At 49.5% G+C, this 23,611-nt stretch overlaps 1 protein-coding gene across 1 annotated transcript in view; it reads right to left on the reverse strand.

Moving 5' to 3' along the window:
* Positions 1-23,611, reverse strand: part of SYN2 (synapsin II) — a 135,728-nt gene that overhangs the window by 56,141 nt on the left and 55,976 nt on the right. The window contains exons 2-4 of the mRNA XM_038740617.1: positions 3,921-3,978; positions 2,714-2,805; positions 1,006-1,162 (exon numbers count right to left, since the gene is read on the reverse strand). Of these exons, the coding sequence (XP_038596545.1) occupies positions 1,006-1,162; positions 2,714-2,805; positions 3,921-3,978 (307 nt within the window). The remainder of the gene's footprint in view (positions 1-1,005; positions 1,163-2,713; positions 2,806-3,920; positions 3,979-23,611) is intronic.

Here is a 23,611-nt window from a genome sequence, read left to right on the forward strand (position 1 = left end):
CGGTGAGCAGGAAGGGGGCACAGGAGACTAGATGTGTCCTCCCTGCCCCCAGGGCCGGCCCCCCGTGGGGGTCTGGCTGGGAGGACCAGTGGCCCTGGAACATGATGTCCCTTCCCCCAGCCCCAGATGGCTGGGACCGGGCTCAACCTCCCTCCCCTGGTGACCGTCCACCAACTGGGCCGGACACGGGTCCCCAGAACTCTCCCGGGCTCCGGCACGGCCCCAGGGCAGAGGTCATAATTATAATAATAATGGCATTTATTAAGCGCTTACTACGTCTAAAGCACTGTTCCAAGCGCTGGGGAGGTTATGTCTGTTGTGTGACCTTGGGCAAGTCACTTAACTTCTCTGAGCCTCAGTTCCCTCATCTGTAAAATGGGGATTAAGACTGTGAGCCCCCCGTGGGACAACTTGATCACCTTGTATCCCCCCTGACCCAGCGCTTAGAACAGTGCCCTGCACACAGTAAGCGCGCAATAAATACGATTGATGATGATGTTCTAAGTGCTGGGTACTGTTCTAAGCACTACCCGGCATCTCCCGACTGCCCGTGGCCCAACTACTTTGACTGATGGGATTCATTTGGTGTGTACTCTGGGCCTCAGAACCCTGGTATTTTCATCTTGCTAGCCCCCCTTCCTTGACCACCCCTTGTACAGACTGGGAGAATATGGTGATTCCTCTTTTCCCCTCTATGCCCCCGCCCTGCACACACTCCTAAGCCAGATGAATTGCCCAGGTCTCTGATCCAACTCTCGCACAGTGTCCAGTATCCAGGACCCTCTACTCATGATCCTACTCTTGTGACACCTTTGCCCACCCACTCATACATACAGATGCAACATCAAACTTTGGTGTGCATGCATACATGCAAACACAGATAGGCACTCACCCGCACGCCCTCCCAGGCAGCACCCTGCCCCACCCTCTCACCCACCAGGGCCCTACTCCCAGCCCAGACCTTTCCCCCGGCTCCCCCACCCCACTCCCAGGGGACTGACTCACCACCCAGGGCTTGTCACAGAAGTTGTAGATAGCCTCCAGGGAGTTGACACTGGGAATGCCGGCATAGTGCATGCCAATGACCAGGCTGCGGTAGTCTTCATTCTCTGCCATGCCAAAGGAATGTTGCCTCACCAGCACAAAATCAGGCCTGAATGAGCTGGGAAGAAGGGCAGGATGAGCAGCTGCAAGCCACCCTGGGGGCTCTGCGACCGCTGCACCAAAGCTAGCTACTGGCCTGCTGGATGTGCCGGCTGGACATGCTAGCCAGTTGGCTGCTGGCTGGCCACTGGCTAGCTGGACATGCTGGCTGGCACTGAGGAGGATTGTCAGGTGTGCCAAGGGGCCGGACCCAAGCCAGAACAATGAGTTGTTGGTATTCCCAAATAAGGGAGGTTGCCATAGGGGGCCTGGGAGGGAGGTGAGGCACTCTTCTCTGAAGATGCTTGAGGCGATGCCAGTGACAGAGGAGGAGTGGGGGGGATTTCCCTCCAGTTAATGGTTGTGAGTGCGGCTTCCATTGCTCTGACATGGCTGGTAGGGGCAGGACCAACAGTAAGAGCTGTGCATGTGTGTGTGTGTCTGTCTGTCTGTCTGTCTGTGGGGTGAATGGGATCAGGTGGCTCTGGTCTATTTTTTTATTGTATTTGTTAAGTACTTACTATGTTCCAGGCACTGTTCTAAACACTGGGGTAGATACAAGATAATCAGGATGGACACAGTCCACATGAGGCTCAAAGTCTTAAACCCCATTTTACAGATGAGGTAACTGAGGCACAGAGAAGTGAAGTGACTTGCCCAAGGTCACACAGCAGACAAGTAGTGGAGCTGGGATTAGAACCCAGGTCCTCTGGCTCTCAGGCCTGTGTTCTTTCCATTAGGCTATGGTACTTCTCTACACTAGTTCAGCACAAACCTGTCCTCCCAACCTTCAACCCAAGTGGCCACAGTTCAGGACTCAGGGTGGAGTCCCAAAGTGTAGTGTAGGTCTGCACCAGGGCCTCTGCAAGCCACCAAACTGCCTCCACCCAATCCTTGCGGTTAGTCGAAGGGGCCTCTGGCCAGAAAGGACAAGGGTTTGCTGAGGGTAGGAAAACCCACCCTCTTGCCAAGAGGGGGTCACCCCTATGGGCCACACACAAGACTAGCATCAGCTGGGTGGGTGTGGGAACCCAAGGCCCAATTTTCCTGTCCACCCACTGCAAGCCCAGAAGAATTTGCCATGTGGAACCCTTTCCCCCCAGAACAAGGGAGAACAAGACTAAGTTCTTCTCTAGAATGTACGCTCATTGTGGGTAGGGAATGTGTCTACCAACTCTGTTACACTAAGTACAGTGCTCTGCACACAGTAAGCATTTAAAAAATGTCTTTGGTTGATTGACTAATTGACTGTTTGAAGGGAGCACACAGACTCTTGCAGTCAAATGGGGCTCCCAGACTCTGATGGGTTAATGCAGTCGTCCATGTCCCGATCCCCCAAGCTGGATCGGACAAGTGGACCCCTCTGGGTGGGAATTAATGGCTGGCTGAGTTCTTCCCTCTGAAAGCATTTTAAGCTCCTTGTCTCCTGCTCTGAGTCTCAAGGGACACTGCTAGCTCTTTACCTGCTGGCTCCAAACACCTCTGCCTGGTTAAGGCCCCCGCTGACCCTCCTCTGTTGGTCTTTCCCTCCAACTAGAGCCCTGAGCCCCCTGGGGTGGGTGGGACTCACCGAACGACCTTGATGTTGTTCCGGAGGACCTGCATGTCAACGGTGTAGGTGCCGTCCGCATGGGCCGTCAGGTTGAGCTCTGAAAACTCTGCCTGCAAAATAAGACACAAATGGTGAATCCACAGGCAGCTCTGCTTGGGTCCTCTGGGGACAGTTTTTCTCTCTCTATTCCCCCCACCTCTGTTGCCTTCCACCCTCCCGTTCACATTGGTTGTTCCATCCCTGATGCCCCTTCTGCCTTTTCCTGAGTCCCCCAAATTAGGGCCATTTCTATCCACTCAGTAGTCCACAACAGACCCACACCATAGTGAGTAACGTTTGCTGGGGGGCAGGTTTCTGATCAGATAGTGGAAGTGGGAGGAAGACCAAGGATAGAATGGGTCGGAGCGTGGGTGTGCTAGGATGACCCAGCTGAATGAATCACGGGATGGGCACTGAGTCTCAAGTGCTGAGGATGGATGGAGCTCCAGGAGCACTAAGGGTGGCTCTGGGATTAATGCCACTAGTGGGTGTGCTGAATGTATCAGGAAAGCCTTCCTGGAAGAGGTGAAGATTTCAGAAAGAAATAGTAGCTCAAAGCAGGAGAATATGGAGTCTCCTGCTGGGAAATTCCCCATCTTCCATTGGTCACTATGGCCCAAGGGGACTCCACCAGTGACATTAATAACAAAAATGTCCCTGGCTGGGAGAAGTAGGGGGTGGAGGATCACCCTGGGAGCCAGAGTGACCCCCACCACAGCAGGGAACTTCCACTTCTCACATTTTGTTTAATTGTATTTGTCAAACACTTTGTGCCAGTCACTGTACTAAGTGCTGAGGTAGTTACAAGCTAATCGTGTTGGACACAGTCCAGATCCTACAGTCTTAATCCCCATTTCACAGATGAAGTATCTGAGGCACAGAGAAGTTAGGTGACTTGGCCGAGGTCATAAAGCAGACAAGTGGTGGAGCTGGGATTAGAACCCAGGTCCTTCTGACGCCCAGGCCCAGGCTCTATCCACTAGGCCATGCTGCTTCTCCATATGTTGCTTCCAGACTAAGGACTCCAGCCCAGAGAAGGGACTTGGGGCAATGAAAAGGCTGGAAACCGTGTGGTTCCTATTTTTAATGGGCCTGGGCTTACCACATCCGGAGCAGAACCAGGAAACAATCATGCAATGGCTGGCTGGACTGAGGCCCAGTTGACCCACTGCTTGCCCTTAGTTACCTGTTCCACTTTGATGTCATATTCTCCATGGATCTTCTTACCCCGAAAACACTTGGCCCTGGGGGGAAAAAAAAGCACAACTGAGTTTCAACAGCAAACCAAGTGCAGGAGAGAAGAAGGAAACAAAGCTGGAGGGCCCCCAGCATCTCTTTTTCAACAAGAGAAATCTGGACAAGCTTTTCAAATAGGAGGGAAATCGAATATCTAGCTAGAGTCCCCCAACCACACACATTTAGCTGACGGTGGTGGAGTTGGGTTACTCTCTCCTCTTCTTCCCAGACAAAGCAGAAAGAGATGAGGTGTGGAGGGGAGGGGACCCATGACCTCTCTCTCATAGGAGACGACCTACCCCAGAGGCCGATTCCAGACACGGCTGGACTTGCACATTCCATCCCGCAGAAGAAATGAAGAGATGGGCCCTTTGATTTTCAGGAAGCAAGAAGCTAAAATACCGTGTGTTTTTGAAAATTGGTTCCCCCTGCTCAGGCAACCATTTAGTGAGAGCAAAGCAGCTGACCTGGAAAATAAAGTGGGTAATAGATGGATTGTGTTGTTTCAGGGGACTTTGAAGCGCTGCTACAACGCCTATGTGCTCTGTGTGTGTGTGTGTGTGTGTGTGTGTGTGTGTGTGTGTGTGCGCACGCACATGCACACACGCGTGTGTATGCATGAGTCTGTCCATAGAATCTGTTCAACATTGAGATTTTCATCCATGTACTCTTCTATCACAATAATATCACAGGGCGACCCTGGAAGGCATTGCAAATGAATGTGCAGGGCTATTGGATAAGTTAAAGAGACATCAGTGCAATGCCTCTTGTTTTATTGCTCGCTCAAACAAAGGTAAGTCGAGAGATAATTAACTTTCTCTGATAGCAAAGATGGAATTGAAAGCTTCTGAGCTAAGATGCTATCAGTGGACAGCCATTGACCATACTGTTCAATTCTCATTCAGCAATGAATTCAGCAAACACCCTCTTGGGGTGATATCAACTTTAAACAGCTCTTCCCCAGGCTACTCCAGATTGCAACAAACAACTTCAGTGAGTTGGTTAGCTTGAAAGGAATGAAGAGTGCAAGCTGGGGTGGAGTGGGAGAAGAAAGCTCCATGAGAGCAGGGATTGTATCTACCCACTCCAATGTACTGTAGTCTACCGAGTGATTAGTACAGTGCTCTACACGCAGTCAGTGCTCAGTAAATACTATTGATTGACAGTGTGCAATGGAGTGCCTTAAAGCCAATGGTCAAGAGTTTCTGTGTGATGCGGAGAGGAACGGACAACCATCAGAGGTTTTTGAGGCGTTCAGAGATGGGCTCGGAACACACAATGATACTTTCCCAGCAAGAGATCCAGAGTACTCAGAGACATTATCCACCTTGGTAGTCACAGCAAGAGGCTAAACACCCCCCTAAATCCAGTTTTGTAGTAACTGGCAAAGGTTTGCCACAGGTATTTTTGTTGGTTTGTTTGTTTTCTTAATGGTATTTGTTAAGGGTTTACTGTAGCCCAGGCACCATACTAAGCACTGGGGTAGATTCAAGATTTTTCTTTTTTTTTTTTATAATGGCATTTGTTAAGCGCACATTCATTCATTCATTCAATTGTATTTATTGAGCGCTTACTGTGTGCAGAGCACTGTACTAAGCGCTTGGGAAGTACAAGTTGGCAACATATAGAGACGGTCCCTACCCAACAGTGGGCTCACAGTCTAGAAGGAGGAGACAGAGAACAAAACCAAACATATTAACAAAATAAAATAGAATATGCACAAGTAAAATAAATAAATAAATGAGTAATAAATATGTACAAACATCAGGCACTTTACTAAGTGCTGAGGTAGATAAAAGCTAATGAGGTTGGGCATAGTCCATGTCCCACATGGGGCTCACAGTCTTAATCCCCATTTTACAAATGAGATAACTGAGGCACGGAGAAGTTAAGGGATTTGCCCAAGGCCACAAAGCAGACAAGTGGCAGAGAAGGGATTAGAACCAAGATCCTTTGGACATCCAGGTCTATGCTCTATCCATGCTCTATCCATCCTCTAGCCATCCATCCATCTAGGCCATGCTGCTTCTTAAAAGATAATTGCATTGGACAAGGTCCCTGTCCCATGTAGGGCTCACAGTCTTAGCCCTATTTTGCAGATGAGGGAACTGAGGCAGAGAGAAGTGGAGTGACTTGCCCAAGGTCACACAGCAGACATGTAGCAGAGGTTGGATTAGAACCCAGGTCCTCTGACTCCTAGGCCCATGGTCTTTCACTAGGCCATGCTGCTTCCAGTTAGATAAGGAACACCTGGGCATTAGTCTCACCTAAACCAGCCTGGGCCTTTTTCTGGTTTTAGTGACTTCTATGGACTGCCCTAGAATAGTAGCCAAAATCAGATGGTAGCACCTATGCTAACTTGCCTCACCCCAACTCAGCTCACCAAGAGACTGCCACTGGTGAACTGGATACTTATCAGTCAGGTAGCCAACTGTATTTATTGAGTGCTTACTGTGTGCAAATCACTATATAAGTGCTGGGGAGAGTACAATACAACAATATAACAGACACATTCCCTGCCCACAACAAGCCCGCAGTGTAGAGGGGAAGACAGACAGTAACATAAATAAAGTACAGATATGTACATAAGTGCTGTGGAGCTGGGAGAGGGAGATGAACAAAGGGAGCAAGTCAGGGCGACACAGAAGGGAGTGGGAGAAGAAGAAAGTGAGAGGCTAGTCAGGGAAGGCCTCTTGGAGGAGATGTGGCTTCAATAAGGCTTTGAAGTGGGGGAGAGTAATTGTCTGTTGGATATGGGGAGAGAGAGCGTTCCAGGCCAAAGGCAGGACATGGGCGAGAGGTTGGCGGCGAGACAGACGAGAATGAGGTACAGTGAGAAGGTTGGCTTTAGAGGATTGAAGTATGTGGTCTGGTTTTTAGTAGGAGAGTGCGAGGTGAGATAGGAGAGGACAAGGTGATTGAGTGCTTTAAAGCCAATGATGAGGAGTTTCTGTTTGATGCTAAGGTGGATGTGCAAACACTGTTGTTTCTTGAGGAGTGGGGAAACACGGCCTGAAAATTTTTGGACTGGAGTGGGGAGAGACAGGAGGCTGGAAGATCAGCAAGGAGGTTACCACAGTAATCAAGGTAGGATAGGATATGTGACAGGATAAATGTGGTAGCAGTTTGAATGGACAGGAAACGACAGATTTTAGCGACTTTGTGAAGGTTGAACCGAAAGGATTTAGTGATGGATTGAGTATATGGTTGAATGAGAGAGAAGGGTCAAGGATAATGTCAAGGTTACGGGCTTGTGAGACAGGAAGGATGGCGGTGTTTGTGCTTCAGGACTCGTGGTGATGCTAAGAAAGCAACCATTACATCATGGAACATCAGGATGCTACATGATGATGATCATCATCATAAATGGTATTCACTGAGCGCTGTGTGAATTGCAATGTACAAGGTCCTTGGGAGAGTACAATACAACAGAGTTGGTAGACACGTTCCCTGCCCACAACGTTCCCTGCCCACAAAAAATTTAAGAGTAGAGGGGGAGACAGACATTAATATAAATAATTTATAATATATAGTTTAAAGATATGTAGGGCTGAGGGTGGAGCAAATATCAAATGCCCAATGTTCACAGATTCAAGTGCCTAGATGCTGCAAAAGGGAGACGGAGCCGGGGAAAAGAAGGTTTAATCAGGGAAGGCTTCTTGGAAGCAATGGTGATTTTAATAATGCTTTAAAGGTGTGAAGAGTGGTGGACTGTCAGATATGAAGGGGGAGGGAGTTCCAGGTCAGAAGGAGGACATGGGCGAGGGATCAGTGGCAATATGGACAATGAAACTGTCATTGGCCTGCAAGAAGCATAACTGTAATGGTTTGTGCACCAGGCCGGTAAATAGTCGATGCCGCAGTGTTAATCAAGACTGGGCAAACAGAGGGAAGCTGGCTCCCAGAGACGGGTACAGGGAACGCACTCACCCAGGGAGACCCTCCCTCTTCGGTACAGTGGCCATCTCTGGTCAGATAGGTGGTTGGGCCACTGCCTGTATTGGGTCTTCCACCCCTGCCCTGGGGTATGAAGGCCCACCACCTCCTGGCCCTACACCCATGCTCCAACCGGAACCTGCTGCAATGAAGAAAGAGAATGTTCTGGCAGAGATCGAGGCAAATTCACCGTGGGACATGGGTGGGGGGCAATGTTGGACAGACTGTACTGGGCGAGCTTGGTACTGGGGTTGGTAGCTAGGTCCCCCTGCCTGGAGAAAGCTGTCAGGCCCCCTAGGATTAGCAAGGCCAAGAGCAGTGGGCTACCTTCACTGAATGACCACGCCAAACCCCATCTCACAATCACAAGCCCCGCCTCCTTCCTGCCAGGCCAATGGAAAACATCCCAGCTGCCCCCATGACCAGGGTGATGCCATCTCATCCACTGCATCTGAGGGTAGCACAGAGACCTTGGGGAGGCATCAGAGCACAGCGGCTGGCTGGACGAGCTGCCCACTCCAGCTTGCCCTCATGGCCCCTGTATCGAAAAATGGTCTCCAAACCACCCATGTAGCCAAACTCCCGGAGAAAGGAGTCACCCTCAAGACACTCTGGGGCAGTGTTACAGCAACCCCAGGGAGAGCGGGAACCCCAACTGCAACCCCCAGTGTAAGTGGCCAGCGGACACACTGCTCGCTACCAAGCAGCCGGCAAGATGTCAGGCACAGCCAGCAGCCCACATTGCCAGGGTTGTCTGGGCACGAGGCACTCGGAGACAGAAAGTCTGCTTGCAGCGAAACATTCACGGCACCAACGGGGCCTCAGGACCCCCCGGGACTCAGACAGCAATGCGGCCCATAGATGCCCACATTGTGATGGGTGGCTTGAGTTAAGGGGTGAGTGCAGTGGATGGCTGGTGCCAGAGCAGGAGAAGCCACCCAACTGGGAGCTTCTCCTTCAGGCCGCCCCCAGTGCGTCTTATGGCCCGGGACCCGTGGCCGCGGGACTCCTGGACAGGGGAGGCGGTTCCAGCTTCATCCCAGGCAACAAGTGAAGGAATCCCCAAGGGATGGATGCCTGTGCCATTTCACACTCCCCTCCCCCATGCCTCAGGCCACGGGAGGCAAGGCCCTTCTGAGCCCAGGAATCCTTCCAACTGGCCGAGACCTGGAACATGACCTAATCAATCAATGGTATTTATTGAATGCTTACTGTGTGCAGACTACTGTACTAAGCACTTGGAAGTTCAATACGACAGAGTTGGAAGACATTTTCCTTACCCATAAAGAAATTACAAGTCTAGAAAGGGAGACAGACATTAAACTACAGATACAGACATAAGTGCTGTGGGGCTGGGAGTGGGGAATATCAACTGCTTGAATATCAAGGGTACCAATCCAAGTAGGGAGTAGGGAATGAAGGCTTAGTTGAGGAAGGCTTCTTAGAGATGTGGTTTTAATAAGGCTTTGAGGGTGGAGAGAGTGGTGGTCTGTCATATATGAAGGAGGAGGATGTTCAAGGGCAAAGGGAAGATGGGGGCAGAAGGTTGGTGGCGAGATAGAGGAGATCAAGTTACAGTGAATAGGTTGGCGTCAGAGGAGTGAGTGTGTGGACTGGGATATGGTAGATTAGCAAAGTACGGTGGGTGGTGGGGCAGTAGTGAACTGATTGAGTGCTTTAAAGCCAATGGTAAGGAAATTTTGTTTGATGTGGAGGTGGATGGGCAACCACCGGAGGTTCCTGAGGAGTTGGGAGAAGTGGACTGAATTTTTTTTTAGGAAAAGGATCTGGGTTGCAGAGTGAGCTAAGGACCGGAATGGGGAGGGAGGTCATTGAGGAGGCTGATGCAGTAATCAACGAGGGATGTTATAAGTGCTTAAATCAGCACAGCAGCAGTATGGGTGGAGAGGAAAGGGTGGATTTTAGAGATGTGAAAGTAGAACTGATAGCTTTGGTGACTGAATGTGTGGATCGGATGAGAGAGATCAGTTGAGGATAGTGGCAGTTACAGGTTTGAGAGTCAGGGAAGGTAGTGGTGTTGTCTGCAGTGGTGGAGAGGACATAGTTTGGGTGGACAGATGAGTTCTGTTTTGGACATGTAAAGTTTAAGGTGTTGGTGGGACATCCAAGTAGAAATGTCCTAAAGGCAGGAGGAAATGTGAAACTGCAGAGACAGGGAGTCAGGGCTGGAGAGGTAGATTTGGAAATCACCCTTGTAGAGATGGAAGTTGAAGCCATGGGACTCAATGAGTTCTCCAAGGGAGTGGGTGTAGATGGAGAATAGAAGAGTACCCAGGACTGAGCCTTAAGGGACACCCATATTTAGGGGTGGGAGGTGGAGAAGGAGTTCATGAAAGAGGCTGAGAATGAGTGGCCAGAGAGACAGGAGGAGAACTAGGAGAGGACAGTGTCGATGAAGCCAAGGTTGGATAATGTTTCCAGGAGAAGGGGCTGGTCCACAGAGTCAAAGGCAGCTGAGAGGTTGCGGAGGATTAGGATGGAGTAGAGCCCGTTGGATTTGGCAAGAATGTGTTCATCGGTGACCTTAGAGAAGGTGGTTTTCATGGAGTGAAGGGGGTGGGAGCCAGTTTGGAGGGGATCAAGGAGAGAATTGGAGGAGAGGAGGTGGAATCAGGGAGTGTTGAGAACTTAGTTGAGGAGTTTGGAGAGGAATTGTAGAAGGGAGATAGGACCTCAGAGTGGTGAAATGGCAGTTTGGGCATTATAGGAGGTGGGGAATGAGAGGTTAATTAGGGAAGGCCTGAACTATTGTTTAATCTTCATTAATGTAACTGGAAGCATAACCTCACCATGTTATGCATCACAATGTACCCTTGGAGTGGGATAATAATAATAATGATGGTATTTGTTAAGCACTTACTATGTACCAAGTAATGTTCTAAGCGTGGGGGTAGATACAAGGTAATCAGGCTGTCCCACATGGAGCTCACAGTCTTCATCCCCATTTTACAGATGAGGAAACTGAGGCACAGAAAAGTTAAGTGGCTTGACCAAAGTCACACAGCAGACAAGTGGCAGAGCTGGGATTAAAACCCACGTCCTCTGACTCCCAAGCCTGTGCTCTTTCCAGTCAATCAATCAATCAATCAATTGTATTTATTGAGCGCTTACTATGTGCAGAGCACTGTACTAAGCGCTTGGGAAGTACAAATTGGCATCACATAGAGACAGTCCCTACCCAACAGTGGGCTCACAGTCTAAAAGGGGGAGACAGAGAACAGAACCAAACATACCAACAAAATAAAATAAGTAGGATAGAAATGTACAAGTAAAATAAATAAATAAATAAATAAATAAATAGAGTAATAAATATGTACAACCATATATACATATATACAGGTGCTGTGGGGAAGGGAAGGAGGTAAGACGGGGGGATGGAGAGGGGGACGAGGGGGAGAGGAAAGAAGGGGCTCAGTCTGGGAAGGCCTCCTGGAGGAGGTGAGCTCTCAGCAGGGCCTTGAAGGGAGGAAGAGAGCTAGCTTGGCGGATGGGCAGAGGGAGGGCATTCCAGGCCCGGGGGATGACATGGGCCGGGGGTCGATGGCGGGACAGGCGAGAGCGAGGTACAGTGAGGAGATTAGTGGTGGCGGAGCGGAGGGTGCGGGCTGGGCAGTAGAAGGAGAGAAGGGAGGTGAGGTAGGAGGGGGCGAGGTGATGGAGAGCCTTGAAGCCCAGGGTGAGGAGTTTCTGCCTGATGCGCAGATTGATCGGTAGCCATTGGAGGTTTTTGAGGAGGGGAGTAATATGTCCAGAGCGTTTCTGGACAAAGATAATCCGGGCAGCAGCATGAAGTATGGATTGAAGTGGAGAGAGACACGAGGATGGGAGATCAGAGAGAAGGCTAGTGCAGTAGTCCAGACGGGATAGGATGAGAGCTTGAATTAGCAGGGTAGCGGTTTGGATGGAGAGGAAAGGGCGGCTTCCATGGCTTCCACTAAGCCATGCTGCTTCTCTGCCTTAGGGCAGTTGTAGAGTGGGGTGGTAAGGTATCAAATAATTGCTCTGCCCCATGTTGTATGGATTGTGGTTTGCCATAACCTAGGGTATGCCCACAACAGTTTTAAAAGCATTCAGTGCAGTGTCCATACTGGAACGGCCACCCTTACCCTTACCTAACGTGCTGCCAAAGCTGCCATCACTACTGTAGTGGCTGCCAATCCCATGACTATGAGGGTCTCCCCTAATCTGACCCCAAAGTAGGAGGAGTGGGAGGATCGTGGGTCTCTACATATAGTCTCCCAAAGTCTTCTGAGGTCAGGGGGTGGGTGACCCGGTTTGGACCATCGCCATTTACAACTGGGCTGGGCCATCTTACTAGAAGAATATCATTAACCAACAGGTAGCAGAGTAAATATTTCTGCTTTCTTCCAATGTCTTCCATGGAAGGTTCCTCCAGCCTCATTTGAAATGGAACAAAGCTCAGCTGTCCTCCATCCAACTCACCTGTCACAGAAAGGCTTCTTTAAAAGAGGTAGTAGTGATAATAGGAAGAGGAGGAGTAAGCAATGAGGCCTAGTAGAAAGAGCGTGGGTGTGGATGTCAGGGGACCTGGGTTCTAATCCCAGCTTCACAACTTCCCAGATGTGTGACCTTGGGCAAGGCACTTAACTTCTCTGGGCCGCAGTTTCCTCTTCTGTAAAATGGGGATTCAATACCTGTTCTCCCTCCCCCTTAGAATGTGAGCGCCATGTGGGATGGGGACTGTGTCTGACCAGATTTTACAGGGTCCAACTGATTCAGAATCGATTTGCCTAAGTAAGAGAAAGTGAGAGGGTGAAGAGGGGAAGGAGGATGGGCTGAGGGGGACAGAGAGGGGGAGAGTAAAGCAGGGAGACAGGGAGGGGGAGAGTAAAGGGAGGAGAGAAAGAGAGGGTGGGGAGAGGGGTAATAGGCCCCTAATTTCTCAGCCAATAAAACCTGAAAACATTTTCTCCTTATCCTATTATCTTGTCCTTCGTTGTTCAGGTTATTTGCCTGTTTAGTGCCAGACAGATCACTTCAGCAGATTCTAGCATTTCCCTTCTCTATATACAGATCTCCCCTTCCATTCATTCATTCAATTGTATTTATTGAGCGCTTACTGTGTGCAGAGCACTGTACTAAGCACTTGGGAAGTACAAGTTGGCAACATATAGAGACAGTCCCTACCCAACAGCGGGCTCACAGTCTAGAAGGGGAAGAAAGACAACAAAACAAAACATATTAACAAAATAAAATAAATAGAATAAATATGTACAAGTAAAATAAATGAACAGAGTAATAAATACGTACAAACATATATACATATAAACAGGTTCTGTGGAGAGGGGAAGGAGGTAAAGCGGGGGGATGGGGAGGGGGAGGAGGGGGAGAGGAAGGTGGGGGGCTCTGTCTGGGAAGGCCTCCTGGAGGAGGTGAGCTCTCAGTAGGGCTTTGAAGGGAGGAAGAGAGCTAGCTTGGCGGATGTGCGGAGGGAGGGCATTCCAGGCCAGGGGGATGATGTGGGCCAGGGGTCGACAGCGGGACGGGCGAGAACGAGGCACAGTGAGGAGATTAGCAGCAGAGGAGTGGAGGGTGTGGGCTGGGCTATAGAAGAGAAGGGAGGTGAGGTAGGAGGGGGCGAGGTGATGGAGAGCCTTGAAGCCAAGGGTGAGGAGTTTTTGCCAGATGCGTAGGTTTCCAGGACACACAGCCACTACAAGATCCATTTTGGCAGGAACAAGGTGTCCTGCCAAGAAGTCACTCCCATATGTGCGGGAAAATTGAGTCGAAGTGTGCTGAAGGGACCACCCCAAGTGGAATCCTTAAATGGGAGCCCACCAGTCCTGATGAGGCCAAGACCTATCCCAGTTCTGTAAAAATAAACCAACACTGAACCCAGTATACATTTTCCATCCTGGACAGAATGCCAAGATAGATGTGCTTTCTGCCTACCCTACAAATATCTATTACGTCTGTGCTATCAATTTCCCTTGATTGTACCATTCTCTTAACAAGTATAACAGCTGAGTGTGTGTCTAATGGCTTGCAACTTCCCAGAAGTCCACGTAATGAATTATCTCCTGTAATTGCTGAGATGACTAAGGAGGGTGATGATGGTGGCATCTCTGAGGTCTTGTGGAGTTGTCTTGGTGGTCCAGATGACGAGGAGTAGCTCGCGGGGGTTTTCAGCAGAACGCCCCCTCCCCACTGGGAGATCTCAGCAGGTTTGCTGTTGGGTCCGGGGCTGTGCTGTTTTTCCCAGGCTCCAAAGGCTGCGGTGAAGGCCTCGGGAGTTGGGTCACGTGCCAGGTCTTGGCCCATTGGAAGGATTCCTGGGCTCGGAAGGGCCTCGTCTCCTGCGGCTGGAGATGTGGGGGAGGGAAGCGTGAAATGGCACTGGTGTCCATCCCTCAGGGATTCCTTCCCTCATGGCCCGTGATGGGACTGGAGCCGCCTTCCCTGTCCAGGGGTCCCGCGGCAGCAGATCCCGGGCCACAGGACGTGTCGGGGCAGTGTGGAGGAGAAACTCCTGGTTGGGTGGTGGTCTGCAGGGCCCTGGGCCTCTCCAGCTCTGGCATCCACCACCCATCACACCCACCCCTTAACACAAGCTGCCCATGACGCTGTGGGCATCTGTACAAATGTACACACACACACACACAAACACACAGACATTCATATAGCTGCCCTTTCTGCACTGACAGTAAAATTCATGTGTGTGTGTGTCTGGAAAGTCCAATGCTGGGCCCAGTAGGAACACATCAGTCCAAACCAGTGTAATGTTTTTTGATAATCCACTGCCACCCACTGGCCTACAGAATTAGGCCAGACTTAAGTCATGGAACAGCAAAACACATACACTATGCTCCCTGGCATCAAAGTAACAACAAAACACTTGGGATTGATTGAGTCTTTCCTGCAAATGGTCTGCATTGCAGGGTCCAGCTGAGCACCACTAATATGCAATCTCTTTGGGTCTTGGAGATGAATATTTTCACTCTTCAATCAATCAGTGGCATTTATTGAGTGCTTACTATGTGTAGAGCATTGGACTAAGTGCTTGGGAGAGTACAGTACAATGGAGTTGGCCAAAACATTACCTTCCCACAAAGAGCATACAGTCTAGAGGGGGAGACAGACATTGATGTAAACAAATTATTTAAAATATATAATTTAAAGATATATACTCCTCCCCTTCATCCATATGAAGCTTCTTTTTGAAAAGATCCTCTCCTTTCCTGATTTCAGTATGCCACTAGGCTACGCTGGCTATTATAGTTACTATCCTACATTAGAGCAGTACTTTAAACCCTGAGATCCTTTACAAAGCCACCCTTCAGGGTCATGGGCAAGGACTCTTCTGGAGTTTTCCTGTTTTCCAGCCATAATTCCTGACCTGAAAATAGTGATGGACCACCAAGATGACGATGATGATGATGATGCACTTATTCTAGTGCTTGTCCACTGGAAGGAGTTACCAGGGGTTTTCACTAGACATCGCACATTCTGCTTGCATTTTCCCAGAGGGGAAACCTGAATCCTGATTTCCAGAACCACTGAAACTCCTTCCATTCCTGCATGGCACTGCAGAACCTGCCACAAGCTGCAAGCCCTTCCACCCCCCTCGCCCCCACTAGAGCGCTGGGTGATGAAATGGTCCATCCCAACTTGTACTTCCCAAGCGCTTAGTACAGTGCTCTGCACACAGTAAGCACTGAATAAATACGATTGAATTGAATGAATGAATGAATCTCATTCATGCCTTCAGGTGAACCACTTGAGGTGAGGATTGGAACCTGTTCTGGCCTGGCCCTGGCAGCAGTGAAGTCACTGAATCAGGGGGAACCAAAGGGGAAGGGGATTAGAATTAGCCTTTCTGTGCATGTGTGTGTGTGTGTGGTGGCGGGGAGAGAGCATGGATGGCACACTTGAATGAGTGTAAGCTTCCCAAATGCCTAGTACAGTCCTCTGCTCCACATAGCTGTCCAGGGCAACCAAATACTATCAATCAATCAATCAATCAATCATATTTATTGAGTGCTTACTGTGTGCAGAACACTGTACTAAGCGCTTGGGAAGTACAAGTTGGCAACATATAGAGACGGTCCCTACCCAACAGTGGGCTCACAGTCTAGAAGGGGGAGACAGAGAAACAAAACATATTAACAAAATAAAATAAATAGAATAGATATGTACAAGTAAAATAAATAGAGTAATAAATAAGTACAAACATATATACATATATACAGGTGCTGCAGGGAAGGGAAGGAGTAAGGCGGGGGGATGGGGGGGGAGAGGGAGAGGAAGGAAGGGGCTCAGTCTGGGAAGGCCTCCTGGAGGAGGTGAGCTCTCAGTAGGGCCTTGAAGGGAGGAAGAGAGCTAGCTTGGCAGATGGGCAGAGGGAGGGCATTCCAGGCCCGGGGGATGACGTGGGCCGGGGGTCGATGGCGGGACAGGTGAGAACGAGGCACGGTGAGAAGATTAGTAGCAGAGGAGCGGAGGGTGCAGGGTGGGCTGTAGAAGGAGAGAAGGGAGGTGAGGTAGGAGGGGGCGAGGTGATGGACAGCCTTGAAGCCGAGGGTGAGGAGTTTCTGCCTGATGCTTAGGTTGATTGGTAGCCACTGGAGATTTTTGAGGAGGGGAGTAACATGCCCAGAGTGTTTCTGGACAAAGACAATCCGGGCAGCAGCGTGAAGTATGGATTGAAGTGGGGAGAGACAGGAGGATGGGAGATCAGAGAGGAGGCTGTTACAGTAGTCCAGAAGGGATAGGATGAAAGCTTGAATGAGCAGGGTAGCGGTTGGAGAGGAAAGGGCAGATCTTGGCAATGTTGCGGAGTTGAGACCGGCAGGCTTTGGTGATGGATTGGATGTGAGGGGTGAACGAGAGAGCGGAGTCGAGGATGACACCAAAGTTGCGGGCTTGTGAGACGGGAAGGATGGTAGTGCCGTCAACAGTGATGGGAAAGTCAGGGAGAGGGCAGGGTTTGGGAGGTAAGACAAGGAGTTCAGTCTTGGACATGTTGAGTTTTAGGTGGGGGGCAGACATCCAGATGGAGATGTCCTGAAGGCAGGAGGAGATGCGAGCCTGGAGAGAGGGGGAGAGAGCAGGGGCAGAGATGTAGATCTGTGTGTCATCAGCGTAGAGATGATAGTTGAAGCCGTGGGAGTAAATGAGGTCACCAAGGGAGTGCGTGTAGATCGAGAACAGAAGGGGACCAAGCACTGAACCTTGGGGAACCCCCACAGTAAAGGGATGGGAGGGGGAGGAGGAGCCTGCAAAAGAGACTGAGAATGAACGACCGGAGAGATAAGAGGAGAACCAGGAGAGGACGGAATCCGTGAAGCCAAGGTTGGATAGCGTGTTGAGAAGGGGGTGGTCCACAGTGTCGACGGCACTGAGAGTTGGGATGGTGAGTGAGTTGCTTTGAATCCTAGAGCCCTAGGGATGCCTAGAGTTGCAGAGACTAAAGAATCTGATCACTAAAGTGCCAAAGTTAAAATAAAAATCTAATTTTTCAAGGAAGAGTCAGCTCCTCTGCTTCCTATTGCTTTAGCCGCCCTGGCAAGCTAGTTCTCGCTGTCTAGGTACCAGTCAGTCAGTCAATAGTATTTATTGAGCACTTACTGTGTGCAGAATACTGTACTATGCGCTTGGGAGAGTACCTTACAACAATGTAACAGACACATTTCCTGACCACAACAAGCTCACAGTCTAGAGGGGAAGACAGACATTAACATAAATAAATTACAGATATGTACGTAAGTGCTATGGGCCTGGGAGGGAGGATGAATAAGGGGAACAAGTCAAGGTAATGCAGAGGGGAGTGGGAGAATAGGAAAGGAGGGCTTAGTCAGGGAAGGCCTTTTGAAGGAGATGTGCTTTTAATAAGGCTTTGAAGGTGGGGGGGGAATAATTTTCTGTCAGCTATGAAGAGGGAGGGCATTACTGGCCAAAGGCAGGACATGGGTGAGAGGCTGGTGGTGAAAGATGAGATCGAGGTTGGCATTAGAGAAGTGAAGTGTGCAGGCTGGGTTGTAGTAGAGGAGTAGAGAGGTGAGGTAGGATGGGCAACGTGATTGAGTGCTTTAAAGCCAGTGGTAAAGAGTTTCTGTTTAATATGGAGGTGGTTGGACAACCACACTGGAGGTTCTTGAAAAATTTCTAGAAAAATGATCCAGGTACAGGGTGAAGGATGGACTGGAGTTGGGAGAGACAGGGCAGAGATGTCAACAAGGAGGCTGATACAGTAATCAAGGAGAGATAGGATAAATGCTTGGATTAATATGATAGTTTGGATGGAGAGGAAAGGAAAGATTTTTGTGATGTTGTGAAGGTCGAACCAACAGGATTTAATGATGGAGTGAATAAGTGGCAGCTCAGATGTTCACAGACTGCCCCCTAACCTAGGAAATCCACTCCTGTCTTTCTTTCTTTCTTTCCCAGATTCAGCCACCTGACTCCGCCTCTGCATGGGACTCTGAATCATGGGCATATCACAGATGCCACGAGAGGGGAAAAACAACAATCACTAGTGTTTTGGGGGCCCATACAAAGTGCAGCATGCTAAGCTGGGTGCCTAGTGGGAGGAGAGTGCTGGATTGGGCTGAGAGCTTGGGAGAGTAACATAGTGGTAGAAGACATGGTCCCTGCCTTTAAGGATCTTGCCCTCTAATGATGGAGACAGACACAAAGTGATTAAGGATATAGATGGGAGGATGAAGAGAATGACAAGAGGGATATGTGGAAAAGCATGAGGTTTAACAGCAGGGTATGTAAACTAATTAACCCTGCTGTTGGTCCAGTGGAAAGAGCTTGGCTCTGGGAATCAGAGAGAGCTAGGTTCTAGGCCCAGTTCTGCCTGCTGCATCTGTACCACCAGGGAGGGAACCTTTCTGGCCAGAGAACCACCTAGGGTATCTCACCAGGTGAGCGAGTCCAAGAGGAATCCTGAAATCAGCTGGCCATTGTGGGTGGCAAAGACTGCAGTGGCAAACAATCCATCAGTGGTATTTATTGAGGTCTTACTGTGTGCAGAGCACTGTACTGTATTAAGTGCTTGGGAGAGTACAGTACAACAGAGTAGGTAGACACTATCCCTCAAAGAACTTACAGTCTAGTGGAGGAGACAAAAATTAAAATCAATTACAGAGGGGAAACAGCAGAGTATTTATGGACATAAATACTGTGGGGCTGGGCGTGTGGTGAATGTCGAATTGCTTAAGGGGTACAGGCCCAAGTACATAGATGACTCATAGGGCAGGGTGAAGAGGGTAGGGAAATGAGGGCTTTGTCAAGGAAGGAAGGAGATGTGATTTTAGTAATGCTTCGAAGATGGGGCAAATGGTCATTGTCACATATGAAGGATAAATGAGTTCCAGGTCAGAGGAAGGATGTGAGCCAGGGGTTAGTGGTGAGAGAGAGGAGAGTGAGGTACAGTAAGAAGGTTGATGATAGAGGAATGAAGTATGCAGGCTGGGTTGTAGTGGGAGATGAGTGTAGGAGGGAGAGAACTGATTGGGTGCCTTAAAGTCAGTGGTAAGAAGCTTCTTTTTGCTTTCAAACATCCCCTATCCTATAAAACCCCTCCTCTGACCCCACAGCTCCCTCCAGTTATTGCCCCATCTCACTCCTACCATTCCTCTCCAAACTTCTTGAGCGAGTTGTCTACCCTCGCTGTCACAAATTCCTCTCCCCCAATTCTCTCCTTGACACCCTCCAATCTGGCTTCCATCCCCTTCACTCCACAGAAATTGCCCTCTCAAAGGTCACCAATGATCACCTTCTTGACAAATCCAATGGCCTCTACTCCATCCTAATCCTCCTCGACCTCTCAGCTGCCTTTGACACTGTGGACCATCCCCTTTTCCAGGAAACATTATCCAACCTTGGCTTGACTGACTCTATCCTCTCCTGGTTCTCCTCATCTCTCTGGCCATTCATTCTCAGTCTCTTTCATGGGATCCTCCTCTGCCTCCCACCCCCTAACAGTGGGGGTCCCTCAAGGTGCAGTTTTGGGCCCCCTTCTATTCTCCATCTACACCCACTCCCTTGCAGAAATCATTTGCTCCCATGGCTTCAACTACCACCTCTATGTGGATGATGCCCAAATCTACATCCCCAGCCCTGGGATCTTGCTCCCTCTCTGCAGTCTTGCATTTCCTCTTGCCTTCAAGACATCACTACTTGGATGACCTCCCATCACCTCAAGTTTTTACATGTCCAAAACAGAACTCCTTATCTTCCCACCCAAACCCTGTCCTCCCCGTGACTTCCCCATTACTGTAGACAGCACCACCATCCATCCTGTCTCACAAGCCCATAATTTGGGCATAATCCTCAACTCTTCTCTCTCATTCAACCCACATATCCAATCCATCACTAAGTCCTGTCAGTCCCACCTTCATGCCATTGCTAAAACCCCACCCTTTCCTCTCCATCTAAACTGCTACCACATTAATCTAATCACTCATCCTATCCCGCCTGGATTACTTCATCAGCCTCCTTGCTGAGCTCCCAGGCTTTTGCCTCTCCCCACTTCAGTCCAAACTTCACCCGTTGCCCAGATTATTTTTCTATAGAAACGTTCAGGGCATGTCACCCCGCTTCTCAAAAATCTCAATCACTTTGCCCCCTCCTACTTCATCTTGCCACTCCCCTACTACAACCCAGCCCACACACTTCACTCCTCTGATGCTAACCTTCTCACTGTGCCTCGATCTCACCTATCTTGCCACTGACCCCTCGCCCACATCCTGCCTCTAGCCTGGAACATCCTCTCTCCTCAAATCCGAAGGACAATTACTCTCCTTCCCCCTTCAAGGCCTTATTGAAGGCACATCTCCTCCAGGAGGCCTTCCCTGACTAAGCCTCCAGCGTGGCTTAGTGGAAAGAGAATGGGCTTGGGAGTCAGGTGTAATGAGTTCTAATCTCAGCTCCACCACTTATCAGCTGTATGACTTTGGGCAAGTCACTTAACTTCTCTGTGCCTCAGTTACCTCACCTGTAAAATGGGGATTAAGACTGTGAGTGCCACATGGGACAACCTGATTACCTTGTATCTACCCCAGCTCTTAGAACAGTGCTTGGCACATAGCAAGTACTTAATATCTTTATTATTATTATTCTTTTCCTGCTCCCTTCTGCATCACCCTGACTTGCTCCCTTTGTTCTTCCCCACTCCCAGCTCCACAGCACTTATGTACATGTCTGTAATTTATTTATTTATATTAATGTCTGTCTCCCCCAACTCCAGATTGTAAATTCTTTGTGGGGAGGGAATGTGACTGTTTATTGTTGCATTTTACTCTCCCAAGTACTTAGTACAGTGCTCGGCATGCAGTAAACACTCAATAAATACAATCCAATGAATGAATGCAGAGTTGGATGGGCAACCACTAGAGGTTTTTGAGGACAGGGAAGAGTTGCACAGAGCAATATTTCAGAAAAAAATGATCTGAGCAACAGAATGAAGTATGAACCTATGGACTGGAGTGGCCAGAGGCAGGACGGTCAGTGAGGAGGCTGACAAAGTAGTCAAGGTGGGAGATTATGAGTGCTTGGGCCAGTGGAGGAGCAGTTTGGATGGAGGGAAAGCAGTAGATTCTGGAGATGTTTGTAGATTGAACTGACAGGATTTGGTGACAGATTGAATATGCTGATTGAATGAGAGCGATGAGTCGAGGACAATGCCAAGGTTGTGGACTTATGAGACATGGAGGATGTCAAAGGAGGAGACGTGGACTCCTCAAAAATCTCCAGTGGCTACCAATCAATCTGTGCATCAGGCAGAAACTCCTCACCCTGGGCTTCAAGGCTCTCCATCACCTCGCCCCCTCCTACCTCACCTCCCTTCTCTCCTTCTACAGCCCAGCCCGCACCCTCCGCTCCTCCGCCGCTAATCTCCTCACCGTACCTCGTTCTCGCCTGTCCCGCCATCGACCCCCGGCCCACGTCATCCCCCAGGCCTGGAATGCCCTCCCTCTGCCCATCCGCCAAACTAGCTCTCTTCCTCCCTTCAAGGCCCTGCTGAGAGCTCACCTCCTCCAGGAGGCCTTCCCAGACTGAGCCCCTTCCTTCCTCTCCCCCTCGTCCCCCTCTCCATCCCCCCCATTTTACCTCCTTCCCTTCCCCACAGCACCTGTATATATGTATATATGTTTGTACATATTTATTACTCTATTTATTTCTTTATTTTACTTGTACATAGCTATTCTATTTATTTTATTTTGTTAGTATGTTTGGTTTTGTTCTCTGTCTCCCCCTTTTAGACTGTGAGCCCACTGTTGGGTAGGGACTGTCTCTATATGTTGCCAATTTGTACTTCCCAAGTGCTTAGTACAGTGCTCTGCACATAGTAAGCGCTCAATAAATACGATTGATGATGATGATGATGGAGGATGGGGGTGCTATTAGCAGTGATGGGAAAGTTGTGGGGAGAAAGAGTTTGGGGGGAAAATGAGAGGTTTTGTTTTAGACATGCTTAATTGGAGGTATCAGCAGGACATCCAAGTAGAGATATCCTAAAGGCAGGAGGAAATGCGAGATTGAAGAGAAGGAGAATGGTTGGGGCTGGCTAGAGAGGTAGATTTGGGAGTCATTCATGTCGAGATGGTAGTTGAAGCCCTGGGGGCAGAAAAGATCTCCAAGGGAGTGGGTGTAGATGAAAACAAAAGGAGACTCAGAACTGAGCCTTTTAGGACCTCCTTGGTTAGGGAATGGGAGGAGAAGGAGCTGACAAAAGAGACCAAGAAAGAGAGGCCAGTGAGATAGGAGAACCAGGAGAGGACAGTGTCTGTGAAGCCTAGGTTAGATAACGTTTAGAGGAGAAGAGGTACCAACCTCTGTGTACCACAGTGTACCAACACTGTGTGAAGGCAGCTGAGAGATCAATCAATCAATCAATCAATCGTATTTATTGAGCGCTTACTATGTGCAGAGCACTGTACTAAGCGCTTGGGAAGTACAAATTGGCATCACACAGAGACAGTCCCTACCCAACAGTGGGCTCACAGTCCAAAAGGGGGAGACAGAGAACAGAACCAAACATACCAACAAAATAAAATAAGTAGGATAGAAATGTACAAGTAAAATAAATAAATAAATAAATAGAGTAATAAATATGTACAACCATATATACATATATACAGGTGCTGTGGGGAAGGGAAGGAGGTAAGACGGGGGGATGGAGAGGGGGATGAGGGGGAGAGGAAAGAAGGGGCTCAGTCTGGGAAGGCCTCCTGGAGGAGGTGAGCTCTCAGCAGGGCCTTGAAGGGAGGAAGAGAGCTAGCTTGGCGGATGGGCAGAGGGAGGGCATTCCAGGCCCGGGGGATGACGCGGGCCGGGGGTCGATGGCGGGACAGGCGAGAGCGAGGTACAGTGAGGCGATTAGTGGTGGAGGAGCGGAGGGTGCGGGCTGGGCAGTAGAAGGAGAGAAGGGAGGTGAGGTAGGAGGGGGCGAGGTGATGAAGAGCCTTGAAGCCCAGGGTGAGGAGTTTCTGCTTGATGCGCAGATTGATCGGTAGCCATTGGAGGTTTTTGAGGAGGGGAGTAATATGTCCAGAGCGTTTCTGGACAAACGCTCCAGATCAGGCGGGAAGCAGCATGGCCTAATGAATGGAGCACAAGTCTGGAATAATAATAATAATAATGGCATTTATTAAGCGCTTACTATGTGCAAAGCACTGTTCTAAGCGCTGGGGAGGTTACAAGGTGATCAGGTTG

Source organism: Tachyglossus aculeatus, chromosome X1 (genome assembly GCF_015852505.1).
Source record: "Tachyglossus aculeatus isolate mTacAcu1 chromosome X1, mTacAcu1.pri, whole genome shotgun sequence".
Classification (NCBI taxonomy): domain Eukaryota; kingdom Metazoa; phylum Chordata; class Mammalia; order Monotremata; family Tachyglossidae; genus Tachyglossus; species Tachyglossus aculeatus.